Source organism: Megalops cyprinoides, chromosome 11 (assembly GCF_013368585.1).
Source record: "Megalops cyprinoides isolate fMegCyp1 chromosome 11, fMegCyp1.pri, whole genome shotgun sequence".
Lineage (NCBI taxonomy): Eukaryota > Metazoa > Chordata > Actinopteri > Elopiformes > Megalopidae > Megalops > Megalops cyprinoides.
In genome coordinates, this window is record NC_050593.1 from 27095812 (window position 1) to 27123693 (window position 27882).

At 46.3% G+C, this 27882-nt stretch overlaps 1 protein-coding gene across 12 annotated transcripts in view; it reads left to right on the forward strand.

Annotated features, from left to right (window-relative positions):
- Positions 1–27882, forward strand: part of LOC118785684 (muscleblind-like protein 2a) — a 54343-nt gene that overhangs the window by 18461 nt on the left and 8000 nt on the right. For 7 of the 12 annotated variants that reach the window (XM_036540540.1, XM_036540536.1, XM_036540542.1 and 4 more), the window contains exons 3-7: positions 16770–16934; positions 18999–19199; positions 20564–20818; positions 25609–25662; positions 26182–26335. In XM_036540540.1, coding sequence (XP_036396433.1) covers positions 16770–16934; positions 18999–19199; positions 20564–20818; positions 25609–25662; positions 26182–26335 — 829 coding nt within the window. The remainder of the gene's footprint in view (positions 1–16769; positions 16935–18998; positions 19200–20563; positions 20819–25608; positions 25663–26181; positions 26336–27882) is intronic. The other 5 variants (XM_036540545.1, XM_036540544.1, XM_036540547.1 and 2 more) reach the window with 2 other exon arrangements.

Consider the following 27882-nt stretch of genomic DNA (forward strand, 5'->3'; position numbering starts at 1 on the left):
ATTACAGCCGCTTTGCTCTGTTGATTCCAGAAACGGTTTAATGGGGTAATAGCTATCTGCAATTCAGTCCGTGGTCAAGTGTTAAAACCCCAATCTTCTCTCTGCCATTTCCTACTCTCCTGTACAGTTCTAGACCCTGGCGTAAACTTCCTAGGGAGCGTTATTATATTGGTATTGCTACACAGCATTAGCAACTCAATAGCTTCACATTCTACTGAACAATATAGTGGAAAGCTCAATTCTTACTCAAATGTAACTTATAAAATTGAAGGGTCCATTGCAGTATTAGACTGTACTTTATTGTAGCAGATGCACCTAATTACCACTCAGATCAGTTGTGAACGTAACTGGTTTTTCATCCAGCTGGTTGAGGCATCTTATGATGAAAGTAAGAGGATAGGGCTGGCAGTGTAGTGTGGTGATAATAATGTGGTATAGCATTCTTTAGTGTACTTTAGTGTAGCATCGTGCTGTTCAGTGTATTTGTGTTGAGACTTCTGTAAGGGTGCGTGGGGCGTAGGCTGCTGAATTTGACTGGCATTATCACAGGTGCCGCCCTCCCTCTCACCTCGGTAGCCCTGTGTGGGGCTGGGTTAATCCTCCGTGGAGCTCGCAGCCCGACTCCGCCGGCCACCCCTCTAATGAAGCGTGCCGCCATCCGGAGAGCCCGTTTTAGACCTGACCGCGTGCCAGCCCGTGTGCCGAGGCCCGCTCCGTTTCCAGCAGGACCGGGTCAGGCGGCAGACCCTCTCCTGTTTCAGCTCGTCTCCTCGGGACCCACCTGCGGCCGGAGGGGATGAATTACAGCCTAATGTATCGGGGAGGGGGGGGGGGCTCCTTTCCCTTCCCTTCGGCGGCTCTTAATTTACCCCCATTGACTTTTCACCGCTGGCCATTAAAGGGAGACGGGGATAGTGTTGCGGGCGTCTCTGCGCGGCCGGGGGCTGGACAGAGGAGCGGAACACAGCGGCCCTGATTGACTCGCCTGGGCGCTACCCTCTGAAAGTGAGGTTTGCCACTGCGAGGGCTCCCTGGGAACAGTGCAGACATTGAGCTCGTTCTCCTCTGGGGCTTGTGTCTCCGCCGCCAGACGACAGCGCTGCTTTATAGGGCCTGAGGGATGCTTGCTCAGGCGTCGGCAGGCCTCCCTCGCTTATTACTTATATATATTTATTCATAAAGCCCAGCGACTTACAAGGCCATCGTGGTAAGTTGCGTGCAGGTTATGTCATAAGAACTGCAAGGGCGTAGGGGCAGAATAGCAAGCAACACATCATTGTTAAAGCATATAAAGTGTCTAAGATGGCAACCGTGGGAGGGAGACGAGAGCGGCTGTAAGAGAAGCATATCCTTACATCACACAGCCTGATGTAATGGCACATCAGCCTCGGCGCCGCGTGAGAGGTGTCGAGGTGTCGGGAGCTCGGCGGTGGCTGCAGCGGGGTGTCTGCGAACCTGCGAACGGCAGCGCTGTGTCATTTGAAGTGACGGCGCCTGCTGTTGAACAGCCAGTTGTTTTTCGCTCTGTCCCCCTCGCAGCCTGATGCATCCACCATGTGTCCTCCAGCTCACAGAGCAGCAGCCGTAAGTTTGACTGAAGAAGGACTGGGCTGGACTCGGCAGTAACAGTCACAGTTAATATTACTGCGCCCAGCTAAGACAACCAAGGTACAAGGTAACATGCACCACTGTGCTACAAGAAAACAATTAGGTGTGGAGATGCGGGTATATCAGTGAGGTTATCAAGTGGACGCCTCCCTTCATTGGTGTTACCTTGAGTTAGGCCCACGACACCTCCGGAAGGCTCAGTGCATAATGGGATAATGACTTCTAGTTACTAAAGAGTATCAGGAAGGTTGAGTGAATACCATTTTGAATGAGCCCATATATGTGAATGCCTCGTGAATACGCACATATGTGATGAACGTCTTATGCATACATGTTTTTAATAAATGTCTTACTAATGATGCATATTCTCTCGTGCACGTGTTGGGAGGTTCCTGTTTGTGTTCATGTTCATGCAAAAGCTGAACACTGTTGCTGTGAGAGGAAGTTTATAAGAGATGTTTGCATGCTAACATCCAGGAAACGGTCCTGTCTGTACGTTCAGAAAGGCTTCCTGCCTTCCGTGGAACTGACCCATTTGGCCTTCCCCCCCATGTGTCCCGGCTTAATCTCAGGGGACCACAACAGCAAAACCAGATCTGTTTTCTGCTTCTGTTGTGATGTGCTCTGGCCTCCCGTGCTTCACGCCAGTGTTTCTGTGAACACGGCACAAAGCGCTTTAAGCCGTATCAAAGGTGTAGCTGCAGCCTGAGCAAGCCCACAAACACTGAGTCAGCTCAGGGCCGGCCTGCGAGGCCTTGTGCGGAGTGTATGGTGTGAGTGACGAGGAGGAGTTTTCCTGCCACACTGCTCCCACGCCTCCTGACCCGGCTTACTGAAGTGTCTGACCTCGGGGGTGAGATCGGCTCAGATCACAGGGAGCTCAGGCTGGGCAGGCGTCTCTCAGACCTGTTTACCGAGATCTGTGGGCTTAGCTGCGTGCCCACCTCTGTCTCACACCATTCTCATCCCAGGAAATGAGAAGCGGCACATTTCAGTAGATGGGAAACCGGGCTGGTTACCAGGGTGGAAGACTGTTACGCCCTCGAGCGAGAGACTTAACCTTCGGTAACATGGCCAGCTGTGCAAACATATAACATGTGAAATGTAACACGTGTAAGTCGCCCTGGATAGCGGTACATCTGCCCTGCAAAACAACAGTGATTGTCAGGTACGTTTCACTGGGTTTTCACACATGGGTGGACCTGAACCAGAAATTGCAAGTTGGTCTTTGCAGTCTCACGTTAGAGAGCTTGTGGGGCTGGAGTGGGGTCTACATCAGCCCCACCCTCTTCAGAATAAGCATGGCTGGAGAATGCGTCCCGTCCAGCAGAGAGGCGCAGGCAGGAATCCCCCGAGGGCCATTCCCGAAAACAATGGGGCGGCAGCCGGAGCTTAGCGTCGGGCTGCCGGTAGGGATCAGCGATGAGGGAGCCCCCGCAGCCGCCCTCGTCTCTAACACAGCAAACTTCATTCGCTTCATGTGATTCCACTTTTCTCTCTGTCTCCGGCGAGGGCAGTGAAGCGGAGGTGATCCCCCCTCAGTCTTGTGACTCCAAACAAACAGTGGAGGGAGCCGGGGCCGGGCGGGCCGCTGGTGACCGGGCCTGGGTCTGTCCCGCCGTTTGCTCCGCTCAGTGGATCCTTTCTCAGAACCTGTGAAAGTGAGAAACCGGGCACAGGTCCGGTGAACTCCCTCATCTCCTCCTCTTAAACCTGTTGCCCAACCGTCAGCACAGAGAGTAGTGCTCAGTGTGTCCGGGGGGGTGAGGCGGTGGGGTCAACCCCTGACAGAGCAAAAGGCCCCTCCGGTCTGCGCTGGTGGGTGAAAGGTGGGCCGCTCTAATGAATTGGGGCTTACTTATTTGACCTACTGAGGGCAGTTTGTTTCTCGGAATCCTCTCCTGCCCACAGAAGTATGGGAACTGGGAAGACTCAGGTATTTAATCGTGGGAAAAAAAATGCGATTTAATACGACTCCAAGTCAAATTAGCATCCTGAGTCCCGGCCTGTATTGTGTAATGCAGGTGATTACAGCGGGGGTCTGTGGGTTGGTCCATAAAATGTAGTGATTGATTTGTACCCTTTGCAGAGTAGATATTGGCGAGTGATCCAACAAATCGAACGAGGCTGGGAGGAAGTCATGTGGCAACACAGCAGGGGCTGTGGGGGGAAAAATACAACTTCAGCAATCAATGGTGGGGAAAGAAAACAAGCTTTTCTTTCTGCAGACACACAGGAAGTGAGGTGCTCTGATAAATTACTCACTCACTGCCAGTGGCTGTTTTATGCACTACGAGTCCCACAGTGCACTGCAGAACAGCTCCAGTTGGTTTTGAGGATTTGCCTTTTCTCTCCCTGATTTTCAGACATTCAAGCTTGGTGCAGGGTGTAGATTTTGACAAATGTCTCAACACTTACATTTATCACTTAAGTGATAAAGATGATTCTATTGGTTTAAAATGTTACTAGTTTCAGGTGGAATATTAGACTGCAAATCTTGTCATTGGATTACACTTATGAGCTCTGGCAGATATTTGACACCTTTTGCAGTGAGTAAATGCTTATGTACTTATTTATTTATTTCCCCAGAGAAATGTGCAGAGTGTGAAATAGATTTGTAATGGCACACTCCTCATGAGTGAGTGAGGGATGGTGTTGCCATGTAGCGAGCTAACGCTCAATTAGCATTTCTAAACTTAGGTGGAAAAGACGGGAAAATAATACAACTAATAACAAGCCGTCATGTCGGCTCAGCACACTCTTAAGCTGCTGTTTTTTGCCAGCATCTCTCCCCAGTTAATCATTAGTCCTAGGAATTCTGATTAGTAGGCTAATTGGGGGGAGGAAATGCCTTATATTTTTAGCCAATACACTAAATAAATGGTTTGCATGTAGAAATCCATTGTTTTGTGTTGAAGAAACGTCTTGTCTGTAATGAAGTGAGGATGACCTGTTTGATGAACAGGTGATGTGCGTTTTCACTGAAAACATCACTGGCTGTTGGAGTGCAGAGCAGGGTGTGATGGGAGACAGAGCTGCTTTGAAATAAACATCGGAACAGAGATACAGAGATAGGGTGGCTGTATGAATAGTGTTACATAATGATACAGCGGTGAAGCTCCAACATGAGGAGCTGTGACCCGAGCCCACACAGGCTCCGAGAGAGGCCTGCACTGAATCACTCTGCGTGTGTGGGGGTGCGTATGTCAGAGAGAGGGTGTGTGTGTGTGTGTGTGTGTGTGTGTGTGTGTTTGTATGTGAGCAAGCATTTGTGTGTGGGTGCATGAGAGAGAGAAAGCGTGTTTGCTTGGGAGTGTGGTGTGTATGTTTGGAATGAAAGGGTGGCTGTATCACAAGTGGTTGTGTGTGTGTGGTGTGTCTGCGTGTGTATGTGTGACAGTGTGTGTGTGTGTGTGTGTGTGTCCGTGTGCAGGTCTTACCCTCCACACAGCAGACACAGTGTGCTGCCTGTTCTTTTCTCCCCATCCCTCAGAGAACAGCCGAGCCGTCTCCACAGACCATGGTGAAAAACAGCACGCCCTTCGTCTGCAACAACCTCTACCCAGGTTACTGCCATAAACCCACAAAAGCAGCCTCCTTAAACGTCCCTGCGTTGTTTAGTTAACCCATCAAATATTGAACGTTCCCTTGCTCGTTTTTCCTGAGCTGCTTTGCTGTAAGTGGGTGTTAAATGTTAAGTGCGCGGAGCGGATCTGCGCTTTAGCACGGCCTCTTAACACATTGTGCGATGGCTGCCACCAATGGGGCCTGCCTCTGATGGGGAATCTGGGAGAGCCGCAGCTGGGCTTGGCACCAGAGCAGCTCTAATGAGCAGCGGGGCTTGTTAATTGGGCCTTACCTAATTAAGTAACCTTTACTTCCCCGATACCTTGTGCGGATCCCCTTGTCTGCTCTGGCTTTTCATCAAGGTGGATCACAGTGGCCCGTGCATACCCTGCAGGGTACACCATGAGAATAACTTCTGTCCCTCACCTTTCCCTCGGTCAACAAATCATTTTTAGCTCATTTGATGTTGTCTTTTCGGTGTTGATTTGCCTTACATGTGCTGTTGTGATACATCAGTGCTAAATGCATGCTTTAGAAGTTGCAGTAATGAAGATCCGTATTCCTTTAATTCTTTATTTCGCTGCTGTGGATAAGAAGGGAAGCCATACGCAGATGCTGATGCGGGTCAGAGCTGTGATTGCGCTCATCAGCTCTCTGCAGCAGTGTGCTGGTGGATCTGAGAGGCTGGGGCCGGGTAGTGTGGCCTCGTGCGAGGGCCGGCCACTTCCCTTTTGTACTGGTAGGGGAAAGGAGAAAGGAAACAGGGCACAATGGGTTTGTTCCGCAATTAAAAAAAATAATAAATAATAAAAATTGTGGAATTTGTTATGTGAAACTTTTTTTGTTCATTCACTTGTGATATGAGAATATTTAATGGGCCGTCCAGTGGGCACCAGCAAAAAAAAAAAAAAAAAGTCTCATGGTGCTCCATAAATAGCATATGTGTCATGTCATGTCCTCAATTTCACTTTTAATCCATTCAGCCTACTTTTGAAAACTGTTTTTTTTTTTTTTGTGCGGGAGGGAGCTAATCTGAAATCAGAATGTTGTCCTTTTTCGAGTTAGCTTTGTTTCTCTGCTATTCAGCCATCTTTTTTTTCCCCCTGTGGTGATTAGCGTTCGGTGTGTGGGTGGGTGACCGGTTCAGGCCATGCTGTTGCATCAGGATTTATCTAATTTAGCAGATGAACGTCTGCTGAAGATTTATGAACAAAGCTGCCACCAGATCCGCAGCACCACAAAAATAGCCCCCGTTTAATGAGCTGGTATTTTATTGCACAGTAAATCCTACCTTAAACATTCACAGTGGGTAAATTTAGAACGGTTCTGTATCAGGTTAGTAAGAGGTCGTTAAAAAGCACATAATATATAGTGGGTTTTATGTGTGTTTTATTCTTTTTTAACAACGTAATTTATTATTGTGCAAATCCATTTTCTTATTATTAAAAAGTCAAATTTATTTTCAAAAAGAATCGTGGCATTTGACAATAAAAAGGAAGCACAAATGATGATGTCATGGTTTATTAAGATACATTTTAAGTATATTGAGATTAAATCCCAACGCCACTGCATTTATTTTTTGTTTTTTTCCATTTGTGGATTTAGCCAAATAAGAAAATAAATATTTTCAAATACTGTTCGAATAAGTCAGTATGTGCACAGTTTTTATTTGTGTGGCGTAACTGCTTGTAGCACGGTGGCTGTGGCCCCGGTGGCACAGCCAGCAGGTTGAAATGGGGTTAGCGGAGTTCAGGGGCGAAAACGAGCTCTGACAATGCGGGCCAGCTGCGAGCCCAACAGATGCCGTCCCCACTGAACCGCCGCAACAGGTGCTGACACTGGCTGGCTCGTATGCCATTACAGGCAAGGGAGAAACAAGCCCGAGGGATGGAGAGAGAGCGGTGCCCGTTCTGGAGTCACTTTCTCCCACAGAAACAGAGGAGCTGCCTTTTCCCTTTCCCGGGGCTTCTCTGGAAATTCGTCCTGACCTCCTGAATTTATGTGCAGGAAATGGGGGTAATGCTCGGAGTTTGCACACAGCCAGAGTGCGCTCTGGCGTTGAGAGTGGATTTGCAGATGCACAGTGTCCCCTGTTACTGCCTGATCTTTGCGCTCTGCTGCTCCCCCGCACCACAGTCGTTTCCTTAGCAGTTAGCAGGGATCTGAACGGATTTTGACCATGTCCCCTCCGCTTACATGATGCTCCTTAGGGGCAGTAATGTCAGCGTCTCATCGCAGTGCGAGCGTAAAGGTACGTTTTCTGATGGATGAGTCATCGCGGATGACCTGCCACTCATTTCTTGTAATCCTAAGCCACTTTCACACATGTGAGGCCCTCTCATGCTGCCTCGGGAGAGGGACTGTCTCTGTCTTTGTGGCACTGTTCAAAGGGACCAGAGTGACGTCCGCTGTCGAGGTAGGAAATGTCACCAAAGGCCACGGCTTTGTTCCAGGAAAGGAGAAAAATAAACCTTCAACCCAAACAGCTATGAAAACTGTTTGAATCCTTTGTTATTTAAACTCGAATCCATTAATTCTGATTCTGCCCATCATTCTGTCTCTGCCCCAGCGTCATGGACTGGGTACACCAGTTACGTGGAGGAAAGGAGGCTATTCTGTTGCTGCTCAAGGTTAATGTGCAGACAAACTGTTGTTTCGATCCGTCTACATCTTTGCCAAGTCAAGGGAGAAAGAAATGCACGCATGCATCTATAAAAACAGTACCAACGTAACCTGCAACCACCTGGTAATTGCTTTTCATAAATGAAGCCCCCACCAACTGGATACCTGGATTGTGTTTTCGTAGTGTTACCTAAGGCATGAAATATACTCTTGGAATTACTTAGGCGTAGCCCTTCTGAAGCACATCCACTTAAGGCAGCCCTTTATTGTCTACCTCAGGATGAAGAGGTAAATATAAGATAAAGCATACATTGCTGTTGTTTATCAGACACTATTATCCAGACCGACTTACATGGGTTACAATTTTTACATGTTATGCATTTATACAGCTGGATATTTGCAGAGGCAATTCCCAGTTAAGTACCTTGCCCACAGGTACTAGTGCCCCGGCACTTAAACCAGCAACCTTTTGGTTATAAGCCCTGCTCCTTACCACTATGTTACACTGCCACCATGACCACATATCAATGTTAAGGGTAAAGTTACTATTGCTCTGGAATGAAGCGGCATGTTAGCTGAATAGTACTACTTAAACAAGTTACAAGATTATATCTGATGTGTCAAGCTCAGTATGCAGTTCCATTTGGTACTACATAATGTTCTTTGGAAAAAAAAAATACTCTCTCACTTTGCACATTGTAATTACCTGACAAACCCGCAGTCTGTTTCTTCCTTAATTGTCTAAAAGACATTCCTTGTATAGACAGAAATGAAAAGAGGGCACTTTCATACTATCTTTCATTGGAATGTAGAAAATGCTCATGTTCTGAAATAGCTGTGCAGAGGGAAATATCATAAAAGACCAAGCTTTGTTCAGAAGAAAACGTATGTATCTTACCATTATATTTCAAATGAAGATTTGCATTAGTTGGCAAGTGTCAGATTATAATAACACCTGGTATGAATGAATGCACTCTGTGACAGTGTTAAAATAACACTTCAAAGTGTAGCTCTAACTCCCTTCAGAGTGGGACAATGTAGACACATTGTTAGAATTAGAAGTAGCACAATTTGAGCTGAGGTGACCCTGGAATTACTGCTCTGTACCTCCTTCCCCATTCCAGTACGAAGGAATGTTTGCCTTGGCTTGGTGGAGTTCGCTGTAACAGAGTTCCTTGTAAATCTTTCTGGTTGTAGTGCGTACTGCAGTATGTCGCTGTCTGCGTTTTCTTTTCAGATCACTAAATTGATTTTCTGAAAAGATGCAGACTTAGCTCTCAGTCAATGTAACGAAGACTTACTGTTAACTTAAAGCAGGGTGTCCTCACCTGGATAGGTGCAATGCAGGGGCATCACAGGGGTGTGGCAGAGGGGCAATGCCTGTGTCCAGGGCAAAACTGTAGCCATAATGACACTCCTAATACATGTTCACTTTTTTGTCATTTAATTGTTACCCAGTAATAATAGTCAATCGTCAATAATCATTAATCAGTAAGGATTACACAAGTACATTCGACTGTAGCAACATAACATGTGGCAAAAGCTTTTTTTCATTTGTAAAAAATGTGATGGATTTGGTTTTCAAAAGCTGTACGGGAACCTAAGTTTGGAAGAAAAACTGAACCAGAGGAACTGCTCCGCCAGAGTAAGTTAACGCCGAGGCCTGGAGTTAATTGCGCTTCGTTGGCAGAATCTGAGTCTCCATGTTGACCTTTCATTAAGTGGTGTAATTATGTGCGTTTGTGCCTCTGCCTGTACTAAAGGCCCGCACTGCCTTTATTGACTTTGTGCTGCCTTTACTGTCAAATGCTTTCCATCAGCACAGTACATGCTCCCTTCCATTTTTAGAATTCTTTAAAATATTTGTCAGACTTACTCACTAGAATGTTGGTTCCACACTGTAAATTATTTATTGCGTGCAGCATTGCAGAGCAAATCTAAAATGAATGTGTAGTTGAAGAAATAGGAATTGAAATAGTTTTTTTTTCTTTTTAATTGCTGTTCATTGTCCAGCACCACTGGTAAATTGCATGTGTAACTATGTGTGCTCCTTCTTGGAAAAGAGATTCTAAATCTCAGTGGAACAGTTTCAAATCTGTTTCTGAGAAGCAAAGCGAAGCTTCTTTAGAGAAGAGAACAGAGAAATAAAAACATTCTGCATACGCAGATTCCCACTGCCTGTAACCAGACTATTTCTAGTGGTGGGAAGCTAGCTCTTGTCTTGTTTTCCAAAACCTGCATCTGTTTCAGCTGTACTGCCAGTGAGCTGATTTTGTGGAAAGTGAGTGTCTAAACTTGTGATTGGCTGGTGTGAGGTAAAACCTGTGATTGGCTGGTGTGGAGTAAAGCTGTTGCTGTTCAGGGCTGCATGCCTCAGCATTTCACAGAAGATCAGATGTGACACAGAGGTGTGTGAGTGTGATGGAGAAATACCCCCTGCGGGGGTCTCAGGTTAGGATGGGGGTTGTGGGGGGGAGAGAGAGATGGGGGAATGGGATAGGGGGATGCTTGAGGAATGAGCTCTCTTTCTCACTTACCAATGGAGATGCCAGAGCTCACTCTCGCATGTTAATCACATGCATGTGAGCCATTGTGATGTCAGCCCATCTGTGGGATTAGTGGTAGAGAAACAAACGCATTCTTAATGACCGCCCGGGACAGTGCTCAAACAGCCGTGGCATGCTTGAATTAGCAGGGGAGGCTCTGTGTGTGTGTGCGTAGCTTTATGAAAAGAACGGGACACATCGTAAAATCCTGCTCTTGTTTGATCAGTCCTGCCCCTTTGAAAAGCAGTTCTTGCTTGAAGCATTATGTGATGAACATAAAATTAATGTTTCAGACATCTCACACGCTGGAGAACACATAATTTAAGTTTGTTGGACACAACAGGGACATTATGGTGATCTCCCAGGATTTACACACGCTTTACAGCAGTTTACCCTGGGTTAAAGAATAAAGTTTTGTTCCATTACGGTCAGGTGTGTTTTCCACAGGACTTTTCCCGTGCTATGCTGTTGCCCATTAGAAATGGAAATCCTTCTGTTTCTAATGGTCCAGCCCACAGATCCACCCGAGAAAATGGCTTGCTTTGCACTGACTCTTTTATGAAGGCTCGGTGCCACAGTTGCTGCTATCATAAACACAGCTATCATCATTGCAGGTGACCTTTGGATCGGGAGCCCTGTTTTCCCAAAGCACCGGCTAGCCTGGTGTCTCCTTACCTGATGATTGTCAGCTGTCATGCAGCCAAAGCATAACACACAGAGAGGCCACAGTGTTCTGTACAGCAGTCATCCTTACAAGGAGTTCAGCACCTTCCCCTGCTAGCCTGTAACCTGGCTGTAGTCTTCACTGCAACTGACCCCCACTTTCACAATGGAGTTTCACCCCAGCATAAAGTGCAATTCCTTAATTTAGAGTAGTGGGACCTCAATGTAAAAAATGATCACAATATTAAAAATAAATATCTATTCCTCAATGGTACATTTGCTGCATAATAATACTTGTTGAATAATGATACTACATAGAATTTATGATGTAGGGTTTTTTTAAATCAAAGAATTTTACAGAATAATAATACTTCAAGGATGCCTATAGTCCTTGAGCGTACATTTCATCCATTGAAAATCATGAAAAAGTCAAGGAAGTGATCAGACATCTAGCAATGTCAGATGTTGTGTGCTGATCTTGCTAGCAAAATATTGCCTTCAAAATGTATTTGCCCCCTGTAATTCCATCATCAAACTGTTCCAGACTTAAAGGAATTTGACTGTTGCAGCCATACAAATAATCCGTGAAAATAACATTCATCCTTAAAACATATCTGAAACTCTCCATCTGAATCTTTGTGAATCCTGTGCTTGCTTGCTGCTGCCATGTAGTGTGACAAAGAGAAGAAGCACTTTTTCTAATGTGCCAGTCTTTCAGAAGGAAGACAGGCATTGTATTCACATGGGTATTGAAAAGGGTGAAATGCCTAGAGACATTTTTGTGTCAGATCTAAATTTATCATGAGCCAAGACTAAAAACACACTATGCCAGGCCTCTGTTAGGGAGTTTTTACACATCAGAATCACTGCAGTGAATCTGAAAATGTATGTGGACAGATTTATTTTAACGTATGCATTTAACCAGGAAGGTTAACCAAGAGCTGATCCATTACTGAGGAATCGAGGTGGGTAGGATATGCAAAAGATTAGTGCCGCATCGCTGCTCTTGGAGATTGGAATGGAGCGCTACCCTCCACTGGCCCACAGCACCACTTCAGCGACGTGGTTTTCCCAGGAGGCCTCCCATCCAAGTACTAATCAAGCCCAATCCCACTTATCTTCTGCTGTTTGACAGGAGAAGGCTCCAGGGTGGTGTGGCCATTGACGCCAGGTCCTGAGATCACATCTGATTCCTGGTCTAAATTTGGTCCTTTCTTCTGTCTTGCCCCCCTCCCCTTCTTAGCCCTGCTGTTCTAATGTGTCTGAGACTGCAGTGTCTTGTGATGAGTGTAATGTCTGACTACAGGCACAGGGTGTAAGGCCAGCGTGTGGCTCGTTCCCCCTCCCTGGCAGAGCGCACAGGGCAGCGTTAGCTCCTGTTCCTGCCCCGGCATCGAGCTTCAGGCCCCGGCCATCAAGCGGGCCGACCCCCTGCCTCCTCTCAGCCAGCGGACCAATCAGCCGCCCGTCTGCGGTGCCGGCGGCTCAGGCGGAACAGACACGGCCTTGTGTCCGCGGGATAACACGATCCCCGCAGAACGAGGGGGAAAGAGCCGGAACAAGCGCTGCCGAGACCCGAGCTCCGCCCGGCTGCGTGCCCGGGGAATGAGAGGGCGCTGCTGAGACCCGAGCTCCGCCCGGCTGCGTGCCCGGGGAATGAGAGGCCCCCGGTGCGGGCGACCGCGCCGTTCCCTTTCACCGCCCCGGGTTTAGGCTGACACAGACACGGCCACGCCGGTCTCTGTGATCACCTGCCAGCGTGTTCTCTGCCTCCACTTTAACCTGTTTGGCTCACATTTTAAAAGCCTTTAATGGCACTCAGAAGAGTGAACAGCCTTCTCCAAGCGGCTTGAATACGCAGTCTCGCTCATGGTGTAGGATGATTGCTGCTGTTAGCATAACCTGGTAGAGGGCACAGAGACATTACCCTGCAGGAGTTAATATAAGGCTTCATTGTTTGAACTCACCAGGGTCTAAATATGATTATCTTTTCCTGTTAGACTGCTTAAATGGCAGTAATTGCAGTCTAATTCCTCATATTAATCTGATGTAGAACAGGTATTCATTGCACATGTCCCTGTTGATTAGAAGCTGGATCCATAGTATGCTTGTTAACATTTATTGCAGCATAAAAGAGTGTGTGTGTGTGTGTGTGTGTGTGTGTGTGTGTATGAATTGTAAAAGGGTGATAGTGTGATTGCAGAGCAGTGTAAACACAGTGCAGTGTGTTGTACCCGCGGATCAACAGGGAGCTAGTGTTGACAGCAGCTGAAGAGCCTACTACATCCTTCTTAATTCAGACCCCCTGTCATTAGGCACGAATGGAGAAAACACATCATTTATGTGGTGTGGATAGACAATGAATGAAGCCGTGTTGAGCCAGCCCTCCACACAATAGGACTTTTCACCTTTTTTAATGGCGAGCAGGGCTGCCGAGAAGCAGGGCTCGGTGAGATGAACAGTTAACCTCTCTTTTGCAAACGAGTCTGACTGAAGCGACATGCAAATGGTCTGTCCACACTGGTGAGCAGCTGAAGACTGAAACGCCATTCTTCTCAGCACTTTCTGTCTGAGCGCCCCCTGTAGGTCAGAACCACACTAACTGATTACTCAGGATGTGTCTACAAACAGGTGGTCAGGTTTTGTTTTTTGCTGTTTGTTTGTCTTTTTTTAATATTATCACAACAGCGATACATTACTATTAACTGTCTAGTTTTAATAGAAGGTTCCTTTTATATGGGACCGACTGAGAGTGTCTGTGTTGCGCTAAGCTCACATGGGCAATTAATGGGAATTATTTATACGAATCCAAGGGGGTGGGGAGGCCTTAAATGAGATTAAATGAGAATAATCCTAATCTGTTTATGAAATTGGTAGCGTTTCATTTTTTCTCGTCTTGTGATTTAATTGGGCTGTGTGGAGCAAATTTGCGGTCATTAATTCAGATTAATTCAGATGTACATAGAAATTTCACACTCGTGGGAGAATTAGAGCTTCTGAAAGAAAAAGATGTTCTAGCGGGCAGGGCGGAGGAGGTGGGCGGGGTGCTCGTTAGCAGCATCGTTCTCCTGTACCGATGCTTACGGCGCGGCGTTATTATCGAACAAATATTTAACAGATTAATACTTGGGGTCGGAGCAGCGTTGTGGAGAGCGTTTCGACCGTGTGTGAGAAGAACGCAGTGGAACCTGCCAGGCCGCAGTCCGGATTACCGCGAAAGGGTTTGGAAACGGACCGTTTCATAACAAAGAGCCCCGGGGACGAGGGGTCCCTTCCGCTGGCAAGCGCCCCGGCCGATTTCTGGCCACTCAGCTGTTCCTTTAAGCCCTGCCCCCGCCGGCCCTTCCAAAGCTGGGCCTGTTTGTTTAAGGCGGGAGCCTCTCCGCCGCCCTCGGCTTGTTCGGGCCGCGTTTCCCCGTGACGAGTTTTGCAAGCCTGAATTTGTGCTGGTGCTCTGACTTTTTCCTCCCCCTCCCAAAAAAAAAAGGCTCAACAGTCAATTGCTGAGCGTGTGGTGAAATGACTGTGGGGAGGTGGGCGGCGCCTGCCTTTTAGCCCAGAACAGTGGAAATTGGAAGCATTGTGCGCCTCTCTGAAAGCGCTCTTAGTTGGCAATTGAAATGTAATCAAAGCCCCTCTTTTGTCCGGCCACAGTCATACGCCGCGCCACAATAACACCGTCTACTTTCAGCCCGCTGAAGTGCGGTCCCCCGCCGCAACACGGCCGCACGCACGCCGCCGTCCTGACAAAGGCCCCACGCGTCACCCCCGTGGCCCCCGTCCGAAAACGCGCGGGCCGAGGGCTTTCTGGGTCGCGCCGCGCGGCCGTCCGTGAGAGGCACTGTGTTTAATTACCCAGAGCCGCTCCTCCCTGCGTGCTCTCCCGCCGTGACTGCTGAGCCGCCTCATTCCCGCGACGGCGCGGCGAACACACCCGCGGTAATCAGGGATAAACACTGACGCCACACACAGGGCTGGCTCCTGTGTCACCAGCGCAGACTAATGCCGTCTTACGCGTCGTAATCGTACGCCGCTTCAGGAAGGTCATGGAGACTGATCTGACTCTCATGCTTGTTTATTGAGGGTTTTTTCGCGTAGATTGTGTGGTTATTTGAATAAATGGGACATCATTGTCCATTCAGGGTCAGGGTCTGTGGTTTAACCTCTTCAGTGCCGCATGCCATACATCCACAGTGGCGTCTGAAGATGTGAGATAATCTTCTGATTTTAATACCTTTTCTATTTTTGCCTTCGCAGTAGACAAACAGTAATAGCAGAGTGTAAAATCCCATGTTTGATATAACAACAAAAACAGGGCTTCACTAAATTGGGACAGCCCAGCAGGCCTGTGCCCAAACCCCCCTGCATGAGGGTGAAGGACAGGACCCGGTACAAGAAAGCAAGTCTGACGGTGTCAAGTTAATGACATAAATGAGTTTAAATGGATGCTCTCGTGTCCTTGAAATATGAGACACAAGGATTGTTAACCTAAGCACGGAAGGCTGAATCAACGTTCAGTTCGGTTTGTAAAGTCAGAAGAAAAGGTCTCCTTCCTGGACCTCTTCAAAACTGAGTGAAGAGTGTTACCTCTAAGATGACAAACACCCTCAGGAGCTGCATTTGTCTAAGACAGATTTCATATCGCAGTAGAGTGCATGAGGTTCAAGTTCTTATTACATTACCTTAATTTAGCAGACGCTCATATCCAGTGCGACTTCCAGCACAAAAGAACAGAAACTACTTTCCTCAGAACAGTAGTTTATTAAATAAGGCAGAATTAAACAGAAATAGAGTAACAGGAGCTGGAATAAAGCAAGCTTCTTAATGTGCAGTTTCTGCTCTCCAGCTGCAGGTATATGCAGTGTGGAGGTGCTGGGATATCGGCAGCAGGTAACACGCCTGTGATTTGATTACAGGGCTGTCACAGCCCTTCTTTAGCTGCAGTAATTGTAGATGTGTGAAACGTGGTTATCAGACGTGTGCGGTTCTCTCGGTAGTCCTGAGACCGAGCGCGCAGCAGCACCTGTTCTGTACTCCTCCGTCTCTGTTCTAATGCTGAAAAAGAAAAAGAGTGGTCCTGTTCCGGGCTGAAAATAATTGGCTCAGAGCTTGAGCGCTGTGGAGATGATTTGCAGCCTTGTGCAGGTTTCTCAGTGATTCAGGGTGTCGGGTTGCTCTGCTCTCTGCTCCTGCCGGTGTTAGAGCCTTGCTGACCAGCTTTGTCAGGCCTGACGGCACACCTGGTGACGACCGTGCCCCGCAGTGAGATAACGTATGCGCAGGGGCCTGGCACTGAAAAACAGGCGGTGATTCACCCGTTTAATTAGTGCGCAGTAGGTGTTTCTCATTATATAAGAGATGAGTGGGTAATGAGCAACGCTCCCGTCTGTGTCCAGTATGTACTTATCTCAGATGTATGCAAGGCTAGCAGAACGAGGCTGCCCTGACCCCTGGCTGTTCAGCCGTTCCCTGTGCAGTCTGCGGCTGCTGTGCCGCGGCTGTTGTTTCTGCAGGTCCTTATTTACGTCTATAACTGGCTCTGTTTTGCTCTCAGTCCTGCTAGTTATCAGTATAGTCATAGTGCCTGTCATACTATGCATCTTTCTTGATGCAGTTGAAAACATTTATTGTACGGGTTCCCCTCTTTTGGCATATTTGAATATTTGAATAAACTGCACTGTCCAAATTCATACTGTGTTTGCATTATTGTTGACGTGATTACGCCTTTGTTTTAATACTCATGTTCTGTCTTTTTTTCTGCAGGGCCGATGCACAAGAGAGAACTGCAAATACCTTCACCCACCAGCGCATTTAAAAACCCAGCTAGAGATAAACGGACGCAACAACCTCATTCAGCAGAAGACGGCGGCCGCCATGCTGGCCCAGCAGATGCAGTTCATGATACCAGGCACCAGCATGCAGCCGGTAGTGAGTGTCTCCGCTACACACCCCTCCCCCATGCTGAAAACAACCTTATTCTTCTCACAGCCACACCCCCATCCTCTCACAGCCACACCCTCATCCTCTCACAACCACGCCCTCATCCTCTCACAGCCACACCCTCATCCTGTCACAGCTCCACCCTCATCCTCTCACAACCACGCCCTCATCCTCTCACAGCCACACCCTCATCCTCTCACAGCCACACCCTCACCCTCTCACAGCCACACCCTCATCCTGTCACAGCTCTACCTTCATCCTGTCACAACCACACCCCCATCCTCTCACAGCCACACCCTCATCCTGTTACAGCTCCACCCTCATCCTGTCACAGCTCCACCCTCATCCTCTCACAACCACGCCCTCATCCTCTCACAGCCACACCCTCATCCTCTCACAACCACGCCCTCATCCTCTCACAGCCACGCCCTCATCCTCTCACAACCACACCCTCATCCTCTCACAGCCACACTCACCCTCTCACAGCCTCACCCTCATCCTGTCACAGTGCCACCCTCATCCTGTCACAGTGCCATCCTGTCACAGGTGTGTGTGTGTGTCTGTGTGTGTGTGTGTGTGTCTGTGCGTGTCGAGTGTGAGGATGCCTCTGGCCTTCTCTGAGTACATATAACACACCTCTGCGGTTTTCAGTCAACCACACTCATAATCTGCTCAGAGTCCTACGTCTTCATACCACTGAAAGGACGATGTCAGATGGAGGAAAACCTCTCTCCTGGTCTTCAGGCAAAACCTCAGCCTGTCCTGCACTGTGGATCAGACTCCCCACGATCCGAGCCGAGCCGCTGAGTCCGATTCCCTCCACGGGCCCGGTGACAGCAGCAGCCCCCGGGGAGCCCGGTTCTGCTCACTCAGCCAGTGAATCAATGAATCAAGCCGGCGCTCAAATTACAATCCTTACAGGGCTCTTTATTATAAAGTAATTGTTTCAGAACACATTTTATATTTCATCCAAGTCACAGCAGATGAAGCGAAATCGAACAGCGACAATGCTGTACCTGCAGAAAATAAATGGCCTGCTGCAGGGGGGTGGTAGCAGAAGCGGTGAGATTTGATCAGTCTTTGCTTTATAAGAAACAGATGTCCTGAAGCAGCACATTACATCTACATGCGTTGTACCAGGACGTTTGCTGGCGTCAGACTCCATGTATGCCTTGGGGAAATTCAGGAGAGGAATATACACTAGGAGAAAAGCATGCAGTGAGACTGTGTGCTCCCTGGTATTACATGTAGTTATTATTTATATTTGAATACTGTCCCACCGAAGAGGCATAGACGTATTCCTGCTGGTGAGCTAGGGAGGAATGGTTTATTAGCAGCGGGCTGAGTACGGCTGGGCCGTGTTGCAGTGCCAGCAGCTGCTTCAGGCAGCTCCGAAAGGCAGCTGTTTGGATGCCTGTCTCATACAGTGAATACTGTTCGAACACAGTGAGTTCATTAGTTGGGGAGAAGTCCTTCCCTCACGCTGCACTCTGACTTCTCGTCATGTGTCTCCTGCCATCTTTCTGACACACCTGTCTCTCCCTCGTCACAAACAGCGACCCACAGATGTCAGCTCAGATGAAGGGAAACGTGTGTGGGGTGCACTCATGGCATAAACTCCACTCAAAGTTGTACAATTAAATTATGTTAAGAACAGTTATCACTAAGGCAGTGCTCATCAGTGAAGTGTTAGGTGATTAATATAGGCACTGAACTGGTGCGATTTAATGTACTGTTATTCAAAGGAGGTTGTGTACAAAATATGCTTATTCTTGTTAGTGTGTCTGTAATTTGTCTTTACATGTCCTATGTATTTGTTTGTGAAGATTGCAATTCCATGCCAAAAATCCACTGTGTATAAGACTCCATTCTCAACTTAATATTCGACATGTTGGTCATTTTCCATACAGTCTCACTTTATAATTGGGAACATGCATGATTCTGTTGAGTGACTGGCATAAGGTGCCACTCAGAATATTGCAGTGGTTGTTATTGCCATTTTTTGAAGGTTTGATTTGAATAGAGCTTTCCCTCCTTCCTCTCTGTCCCTAGCCCTCGTTTCCTGTGACCCAAGGTCTGGGGACGAACCCCACCATCAGCTACGCGCCATACCTCACCCCCATGACCCACGGAATGGGGCTGGTTCCCACGGAGATGCTCCCCAGCACCCCGGTCATCGTCCCTGGCAGTCCTCCGGTCTCCGTGCAGGGCTCCTCCTCCAATCAGAAGCTACTGCGGACAGACAAACTGGAGGTGAGCAATCGGTTTTTCCATTACATTACATTATCAGCATTTAACAGATGCTCTTATCCAGAGCGGCTTCCAGGTTACAGTTTTTACATGTTAACCATTTATACAGCTAGATATTTATTGAGGCAACTCTGGGTTATGTACCTCGCCTAAGGTTACAGCAGCAGTGCCCCAGCAGGGAATCGAACCAGTCCTGCTGGTCCTGCTCCTTACCACTTATCTTTTACCGCTATTCTAGTTTATGTTATAGTACACCATGACACAGATAAGCCAGAGGTTACCCAGTCAAACCCAACAGGGGTCCTGTGTCACACATCACCAACAATTATTTTCCACACTACAATTCCCAGAGTGCCAGCCAGAGGTTAGGCTCATCCCCCTGATGTTATGAGTGACTTGTGTATGACGAGTCATGGGGCGAAAGCCTGCCTGACAAAACACCCGCCCCGGTGGAACCGAGCCACTCGGGTTCAAATACCACACACTCCCAGTCATGGTGGGTGGATGATGGAGCTCAGCCCAGACACTGTCTGATCTGTAGCACTCAGCCTGCTTTTAGGACTGAGATACTCAGCAGCCCCCTTTTCTCCTTTCTTTTAAAGCCACAGGGACATCATGATTTTTGGATGGACTGTTATCAGGACAGAGAGCCTCTGTCAGATACCATTCAACATTTAACAATTTGAATATATTTAGTTGTATAATCCAAAATGCAGATAAGAAAACATAAAATTTATCTGTGTATTGATAAATAAGGACCTGCACGATTGTCTTTGTGGCTGTGTGTGTTATGTGTTTGTGTGTGTGTTGTGTGTGCGCATATGCATGTGTGTGTGTGTGCGCGTGTGTGTGTGTGCGTGTGTGTGTGTGTGTGTGTGTGTGTGTCTGTGTGCGTGTGTGTGTGTGTGTGTGTGTGTGTATGTGTGTGTGTGTGTGTGTGTGTGTGTGTGTGTGTGTGTGCGTGTCTGTGTGCGTGTGTGTGTGTGTGCGTGCGTGTGTGCGTGCGTGTCTGTGTGCGTGTGTGTGCGTGTGTGTGTGTGTGTCTGTGCGTGTATGTGTGTGTGTGTGTGTGTGTGTGTGTGTGTGTGCATGTGTGTGTGTGTGTGTGTGCATGTGTGTGCGTGTGTGTGTGTGTGTCTGTGTGTGTGTGTGTGTCTGTGTCTGTGTGTGTGTGTGTCTGTGTGTGTGTCTGTGTGTGTGTGTGTCTGTGTGTGTGTGTGTCTGTGTGTGTGTGTGTGTGTCTGTGTGTGTGTGTCTGTGTGTGTGTGTGTGTGTGTGTGTGTGTGTGTGTCTGTGCGTGTGTGTGTGCGTGTGTGTGTGTGTGTGTGTGTGTGTGTGTGTGTGTGTATCTGTCTGTGCGTGTTCAGGTGTGTCGGGAGTTCCAGCGGGGGAACTGCGCGCGGGGCGAGACGGACTGCCGCTTCGCGCACCCCAGCGACAGCCCCATGATCGACACGAGCGACAACACGGTCACCGTCTGCATGGACTACATCAAGAGCCGCTGCTCCCGCGAGAAGTGCAAGTACTTCCACCCGCCGGCGCACCTGCAGGCCAAAATCAAGGCCGCGCAGCACCAGGCCAACCAAACGGCGGTGGCGGCGCAGGCGGCCGCTGCAGCCATGGTAAGCCCCGCCCCACCCTGCCCCGCCCGCTCCGCACTCTCAAATCTCAAACAGCTGACAGCCGCAGACTGGTACCGAGCTGGCCTTACTCCACCCCAATTCATTAGCCTCTGCAGTGCTCTTCATAACAGCTACACAACGGCTTAATAAGCACTAAACAGCCATTTGTAATCACTTATGCTAGACAGGATAGGCTGTCATTGGTTGTGCTGTGTATCTGCATATGAAACATACCATTACCTGGATATGATGTTATTTGGTATGTTGGTATGTTTGGTTGGTAATGTCACTAAAAATTATTAATGTTGTTACAACACAGCCCATGTTGCTTAGCATAAGTGCTTATGAAGGTTATGCTAATTGATGTGAACACTTGTGAAGAGTTTTTGTGTCTTATGTAGAACCCATCACATAAGCTGTCACCTGTAATACTAACACCAGCTGTGCGATAGTGTGTCCTGAGTGTTAGTGAGATCAAGAATACTATAACTAAAACAGCTCTGTACCAGTTTGTACAAATGTATAAGAGTGTCTATGTTGAATATTTGCGGATTATTAACGTAGAACTTTTGATGGTCATTGTGATTACAGTTAAGGTATGTATGTATGCACACTTGTTTATCTTTGCCACTCCAAATTGAGAGAAAGGCAATCAGATTTTTTTCAGGGATAATTTAGATCAAGTAGCAATCATTGTAAGCATATTCTGCTTAAACAGCCCTTCAATGGGTAAACTCCAAAGTCCGTTTCACTAAAAGTATGACTGAGTAATACTTTCATAAAATGTGGAGCACTGTTTTATTAATGTTTAGGTTTGATACATTAATCCACACTCTGTACAAGATTTTATCCAATATGTGTTCTCTATAGCCAGCCTCTGCCACTGGTAGGTAGATGTGAGGCATATAACTGTAAAGCGCTTTGAGTACTCAAATGAGTAGAAAAGCGCTATATAAATGCAGTCCATTTACCATTTATAGGTAGTAATCAGTATGATAGGATGTGAGATCAGAACGAATGAAAAACAGCAAACTTGCTGAGATTGGTTTGGACAGATAAAACAGATAACATGAATACATCATATATATCCTGGTGGGCTTCTTTTCTTTGTTCTTTTTTATCTTTGACTTCCTTTATTGCTTTTGTTTAGTGCTTGTGACCATATGAGCAAAATGGTCTCTCTTCTTCCCTCCCTCTCTTTCTTTTTCTCTGTCTCTCGCTCTCTCTCTCTCTTTTTCTCCATTTTCAATCTTAAGTGAAGCTCTTGCTGCAAATAAGGACAGTATTGTCTAGTACGTCAATACAAAGTCAATCAGAGAGACTGATAAATATATCAGGCAGAGCACAGAACAGGACTGTTGGCAATTTCTAGCTTCTTTGTTGGCTTTTAAAACGGGCTCTTGTGAATGTCATGGTTTTTATCTGTATCTTGTGTTATGTTTTTATTATTTTCTTGTTTGGCAGATGTTCTATCCCAGGGCAATTCATAGACCATTAGGAATTGAATTAGAGTGCAGTTGTCTCGAGTGCCTTTTTTTTCCAGTCCATATGTGACACGTCGCACGAGCAGAGCCTTTGAATGAGCAGCTGGTTTCCTTGTGGCCGTGCTGCTCTCAGATCCTGCGGTCTTGGCTCATCGGCCGCAGTTTGCATCATACTGCTCCATCGCAGCTTTCTCTGTACCTGCTTTCCTCTGCTGCAGTGCCTGAGAGAGTGGAGGATTCTGGGATAGGCTAGAGAGTCCTGTTTGAGACCGGGTCACACTGAGAACGGGAATGATAACAGAGTTCTAAAGAACAGAGTCTATCACACCACAGCGTGACTGTAGAAATGACCTTAGATGATAAAGAGGGTTAGTGATGGTCATTTCAGAATGATTATTTTGTTTCATGCAGTATTCCAATCATGAAATGTATATACCTAAGCAGTACTATTTAGAAAAATGATGTAGAGATTGTGACAAGGATAGGCTGAAAGGAATTGATTGACAGGTGTGTTGAATGAAGAAAGTTTTCTCTGATTTGCTTTAGAGAAATGAACTAGAAAAAGATTATAAAATATTTAGCTTTTTTGAAAGCTTTTTATAAGCTATTAAGCTATCTTATAAAGCCTTTTTTAATTGAATTCAATAGACATTCACATCTCTCAGACAGCTATGATGGTGGCTGACAGTTATCGTTATTGTTCTCAGTTCGACTGGGCAGTTAAACGCCGCATTATTTTGCTAACCGCCCACGGACTGATTGGTATTAGCGCCATTTCCTGCAGCAAGTCATCCCCAAAGAGTGCAGTGATTCACCTCTGCTTACAGCAGTGTCTGCTAGCGGCAAGGCTCAAACGCTGCATGCCAGAATAGGCAAAAGGATAATTAGAATTCACTTAGCACATACTGGCTGCAAGTTCATATAGCACAAAGTTATGTAAAAGAGGAAATTAACATCTCAGTCGTTTTATGAATTCCTACTTTGTTTTATCCTTGGGTATACAAACAATATCACTGTGGAAAGGCAGTTTATCCCTGCTCTTGAGATCGATATTGGCTTGATGCATATGGTATATATTTACTCCTCCTGTGTCACGCAAGAAGGGGTTTTATCCTAAGCACGGGGTGAAAGGAAGCCCTACTTTTAGACCCTGGCTCTGTGAGCTGTGCGAGACGTTGCGAGACGTTGCCGCAGGGCGTTTCTCTGGGTCCGCCTCCCTTGCTCTCTGCGCCGTTTGGAGATCTCTGCTCGGTGGGATGGCAGTGAGAATTCGCACCGCATCTGTTATGATAGCAGCTTCCACCATCTTTTTTTTTTCTTTTCCTTTCTCCCCACTGCTGTTGTCTTTGCTTCTCCTGTCTCATCTGAAGCCTCCAGCCCCTCCCCACCCTCAGAAAACCTTTCACCTGTTTATTTCCATAGACTAACTAGAACCTTACAGCTTTTACCTTTTTTTAATCTATGTTTGAAAGCAAAGACTTTTGCATGCCCTAACACAGGGGATATCTTTGCTGTTTTTAATTAATTGCTTTTGTTCTTATGTTCTTTTTTTTTTGTCCTTTTCAGTTAATGTGTCCGAATTTATCACTTTAATTTGCATTACAGATGCCTTGTCTTTTCTGTTGGCTTGTTACCACAAAAGCCAGTATTGCTGTAGATGGCATTGTTATCCTTAGGTCTTATTCGATTTAAAATAAGTTGCTTTAGGACAGCCCATGCTGTGGTACTTTATTTATATCTCACTATTTTTCTTTATGGCAGACCCATGCTTGAGGATGGGCTTATTTACATAATTACAGAGCAAATGAAGATGTTCAGTGATCTAGTGTCAGTAGACGCTATATTACCCTGAGCAGGTCTGCAAATGCTCTGAAACCTAATCATGGCAAAAGCTCAGGCAGCAGGAAATTGTAAAAAGCCTTTTGAATGAATCTAGAGCAAAATCATCAAATATGCAAATAAACAGAGCTCCACATTCTGTGCTTAGTTGTTCTCAATGACTGATAATTGATTAGAGAATGCATTTTATCTGTTCTCTCTGGAAGATACCAACTGACCACACAACTGACATCAGTAGCGCTGTTCAAGCTGTTACCTCAAAGCAGTGGAAAATGCAAAGCTGTGAAATCTGATTATGGACCAAAGCAGTGCTCTCATCCCATGACAGCGATGGATGTGTCCCAAAGAACATTCCTTATGAAAGATATGCACACCCACCCAAGCACTTCACTCGCTGGAAGGCATGGCTGGGATGGGATTGATCTGAGATACAATATTGGATTTATTTATATATGCATTTGTCTCCATGCAGTGATCAGGCATTAAAAGCCTTTCTACTTTTTTTCTTCTTACAAATATATATATATATATGCCAAATGTCAAATTAAAATGACATAGCCAGAATATTTTTTCTTCAGTTTCTGTTGTCCATTAAAATGGTTTGATGGGTGTGGCACCTCATTGCCAATCATACTGACATGCCTGCATGGTGTGTCCCTTTGCATGGAGAAAGGGGTGCCCTGGAGGACATTGAGTTTAAGAGTTTTCTATGAACCTCTAGTCAATCAATCGACTGTTATTCACTGCACTGGCTTGCACCTTTCAGATTGGTGTTACAGACAAGTGACTGGACTTTGTTGTGAAGCACCGGCCACCGTAGTAGAGAGTCAGTGCTGGCCGCTGCTTTGTGTCGGGCTGTAAATGCCATGTCTCTGTGTGGTGGTTCAGTATCTTTCAGTACAAATGTGCCCATTCAAATCTGCCCCCCAGCAAGGCAGTCATTTGTTTATTGTACCTGAAGGAGTACTTTAACGGTACCAATTTTGGAGGTCCAAACTCTGTATCATCTTTAGTCTAAGGGATCCTTTACCTCTGTGGATACAGTGCAAAAAATCTAGTAACCTGTTAATGAAATTACTTTTTCAGTCATTCAGATCTTTTTGATCATCATAGAAGCATATATAGCTGAAACAGTGTGTAAAAAAAACAATACCTTATCTGTATTCTATATTATGAATCTTTAATTCCATAAGAATTTTTAACAAAGGTGTCGTAGATGCTTTTTGCTTTCGTACTAATTCAGAACTTAGCAGTATTTCTTTGAAACTGTTTTTTTGTTTATGTGCATGCCTATTGTTTTGTATGTGGTATACTGCATTCAGATTATTTTGTTTTTTTTTCCTTCTCACCTACCCACAATGCAATGCTGTCCCCATGATGCACCTCTGCTTGCTGTTACCTGTATGTTAATACGCTTGAATCCCATTGGCCCACTGCCATCATGTGCTCGCTGCCTGCTATTTAAAGACTCAGTCGACTGCCAAAGCAATGAAGCGACCCCTCGAGGCAACTGTAGATCTGGTACTTTGACCTTTCACCTTTTGCTTTGCATGTAGCTTTTCAATGTACTCTAGCAACTCACAGAATTTAATTTGGCTTTTTATTTTAAAACCAGTAAGACTCATCCAGTATTTGTGTACGAAACCATTTTCCATCAGTTATAATAAACTGTTATATCTGTTTCAAATAGAATTGTTTTGGTGCTATATGGAAAGTAAATGTAAAGCTAAGACAATAGAGGTACCGATAATCCCATATTATACATAGATTATTGAAGTTAGAGACAGTATCATTTTGGTTTTAGTAATTAAATCATTGATTGCTAACTGCCTTGCTTAATATTGTGTTCCCTGTCATTGTGCAGTTTTTCATTGTCCATGTGATTATTTGAACATGAGAGTATACCATTGTGACTTTATGCATAGCTGTTCAGTCGGTGTATAGCCAGAAGGCATCTTGTAACATGCGTAACATTGTATGATGTGTGTTTAGACTGTAGAGTGTGTGTGTTGCACTAACGCTCCGTTCCCTTTTCCCCAGGCTTTCCCCCACGCTGTCCTGCAGCCCCTACCAAAGAGACCAGCACTGGAGAAGGCCAACGGGACCAGCGCACTTTTCAGCCCCACTGTTTTGCACTATCAGCAGGCTCTGGCCAACACACAGCTTCAGCAGCCTGCCGCGTTCTTTCCCACAGGTAAGCCACGCCTCCTCTACCTGCCAGATCCCTGAGACTCATGGTGGCCCTCTTCTTCTAAAGCCTACAGCCTCCCTCTGTATATAAGACCTACAGTGTCCCTCTGTGTCTCAGATCTACAACGTCCTGCTGTGTCTAAGACCTACTGTGTCATTCTTTATCTAAGACCTACAGTGTCTCTCTGTATGTAAGACCTAGAGTGTCCCTCTGTGTCTAAGACCCACAGCCTTCCTCTGTGTTTCAGACCTACAGTATCCCTCTGTGTGTGTCCCTCTCTATCTAAGATGTGCAACATCCTTCTGTATCTGAGAGATGCAGCTGAAGCCACATTTGGACACTGTCTTCGATATTTAGGATTAGCAGATAACACCACCTTTCACACTTGCTAAATGCTAATTGTAGGGCTAATGTAAGAGTTTAAAGGTCTGGGATGTCATCCTGTGGTCCCTTTTCTTATAGCGACACAGGGTCACAAAGGTAGGGCTCTGTGTGGCAATGGCACCTCAGTGCTGTTTGAAGTTTGTGGTTTGAAAAGCATACAGTAGGTATTCCATATTACATTACAGACATACTTGGTAGTAATCTAAGAATGCTGTGCTAAAATAAGAAATAGTGCAGAGGTTATACCTTTTAATTATTGGTACTAACAGTTTTACCTTTGTTGCCATGTATCCCAGTTATGGCTAAATGCTATGCTAAGCAATATCCTTAAATTCAGAGCTGCTAATAAACTCTTCGCTGTTTTAAGTCTTACTGCATTGGTAAAGATCTGCTTTGACCTGCATTAAAAAAACTCATATTGTTACCAGTGATAGGCTGTATTGCTTTATGGATGGGGTAAATGTGCTTAATGCATGCTTGCAATTTTATTGCTGAAATCAAGTGGTTTAGGTGCACTAATGTTTTGGAACCTCCAATGCCATATCTTTGTATTAGAAAAGTGTGCTGCCAAAATGAATGCCGAACCTTTTACATGAAATGTACGCACACCCCTACTGGTGCTATATTACTCTTCCCCACCTCTGTCATTTACTCACTTAAAGAAATCTAATTCATTCTCATGAATAATTGAAGCCAGTCGGGCCGAAACAGAGTTTATCACCCTGGACGCCTTTCGATTGTTTTCCTAAAGTTATATTGACGTAATGCATTATTCCCATACCACTGAGCGCTTCCCTTTCAACATGACATCCGTTTGCCAGACCAGTAATCTAATTTCCAGTAATGGCCTCCCCCCCCCCTCCTCTCTGCCCTGTTTAACTCTGTCAGCTGCCTGGGCTCGCTGCTCTGTAACCAGCTCTAACACAGCTCCCTGCGCCAGTGATGGGCATGCTGCCACGCTGCATGTTTCCGCACCTCCGGTCTCCGCCTCGGGTCACACGTCTCTCCTCTGTCACTCGCCGTTCAGTATGGGACATTTGTAGTTTGTGTGACTTCTGCCAGCACGCCTATTTTTACCAATGTCTGTAGCATATTTTCCTAATGAACTGATTTCTCTGGCTCTGGCTGAGAAATGTACGTGTACCTGGTCACAGAGACTCGTTAGT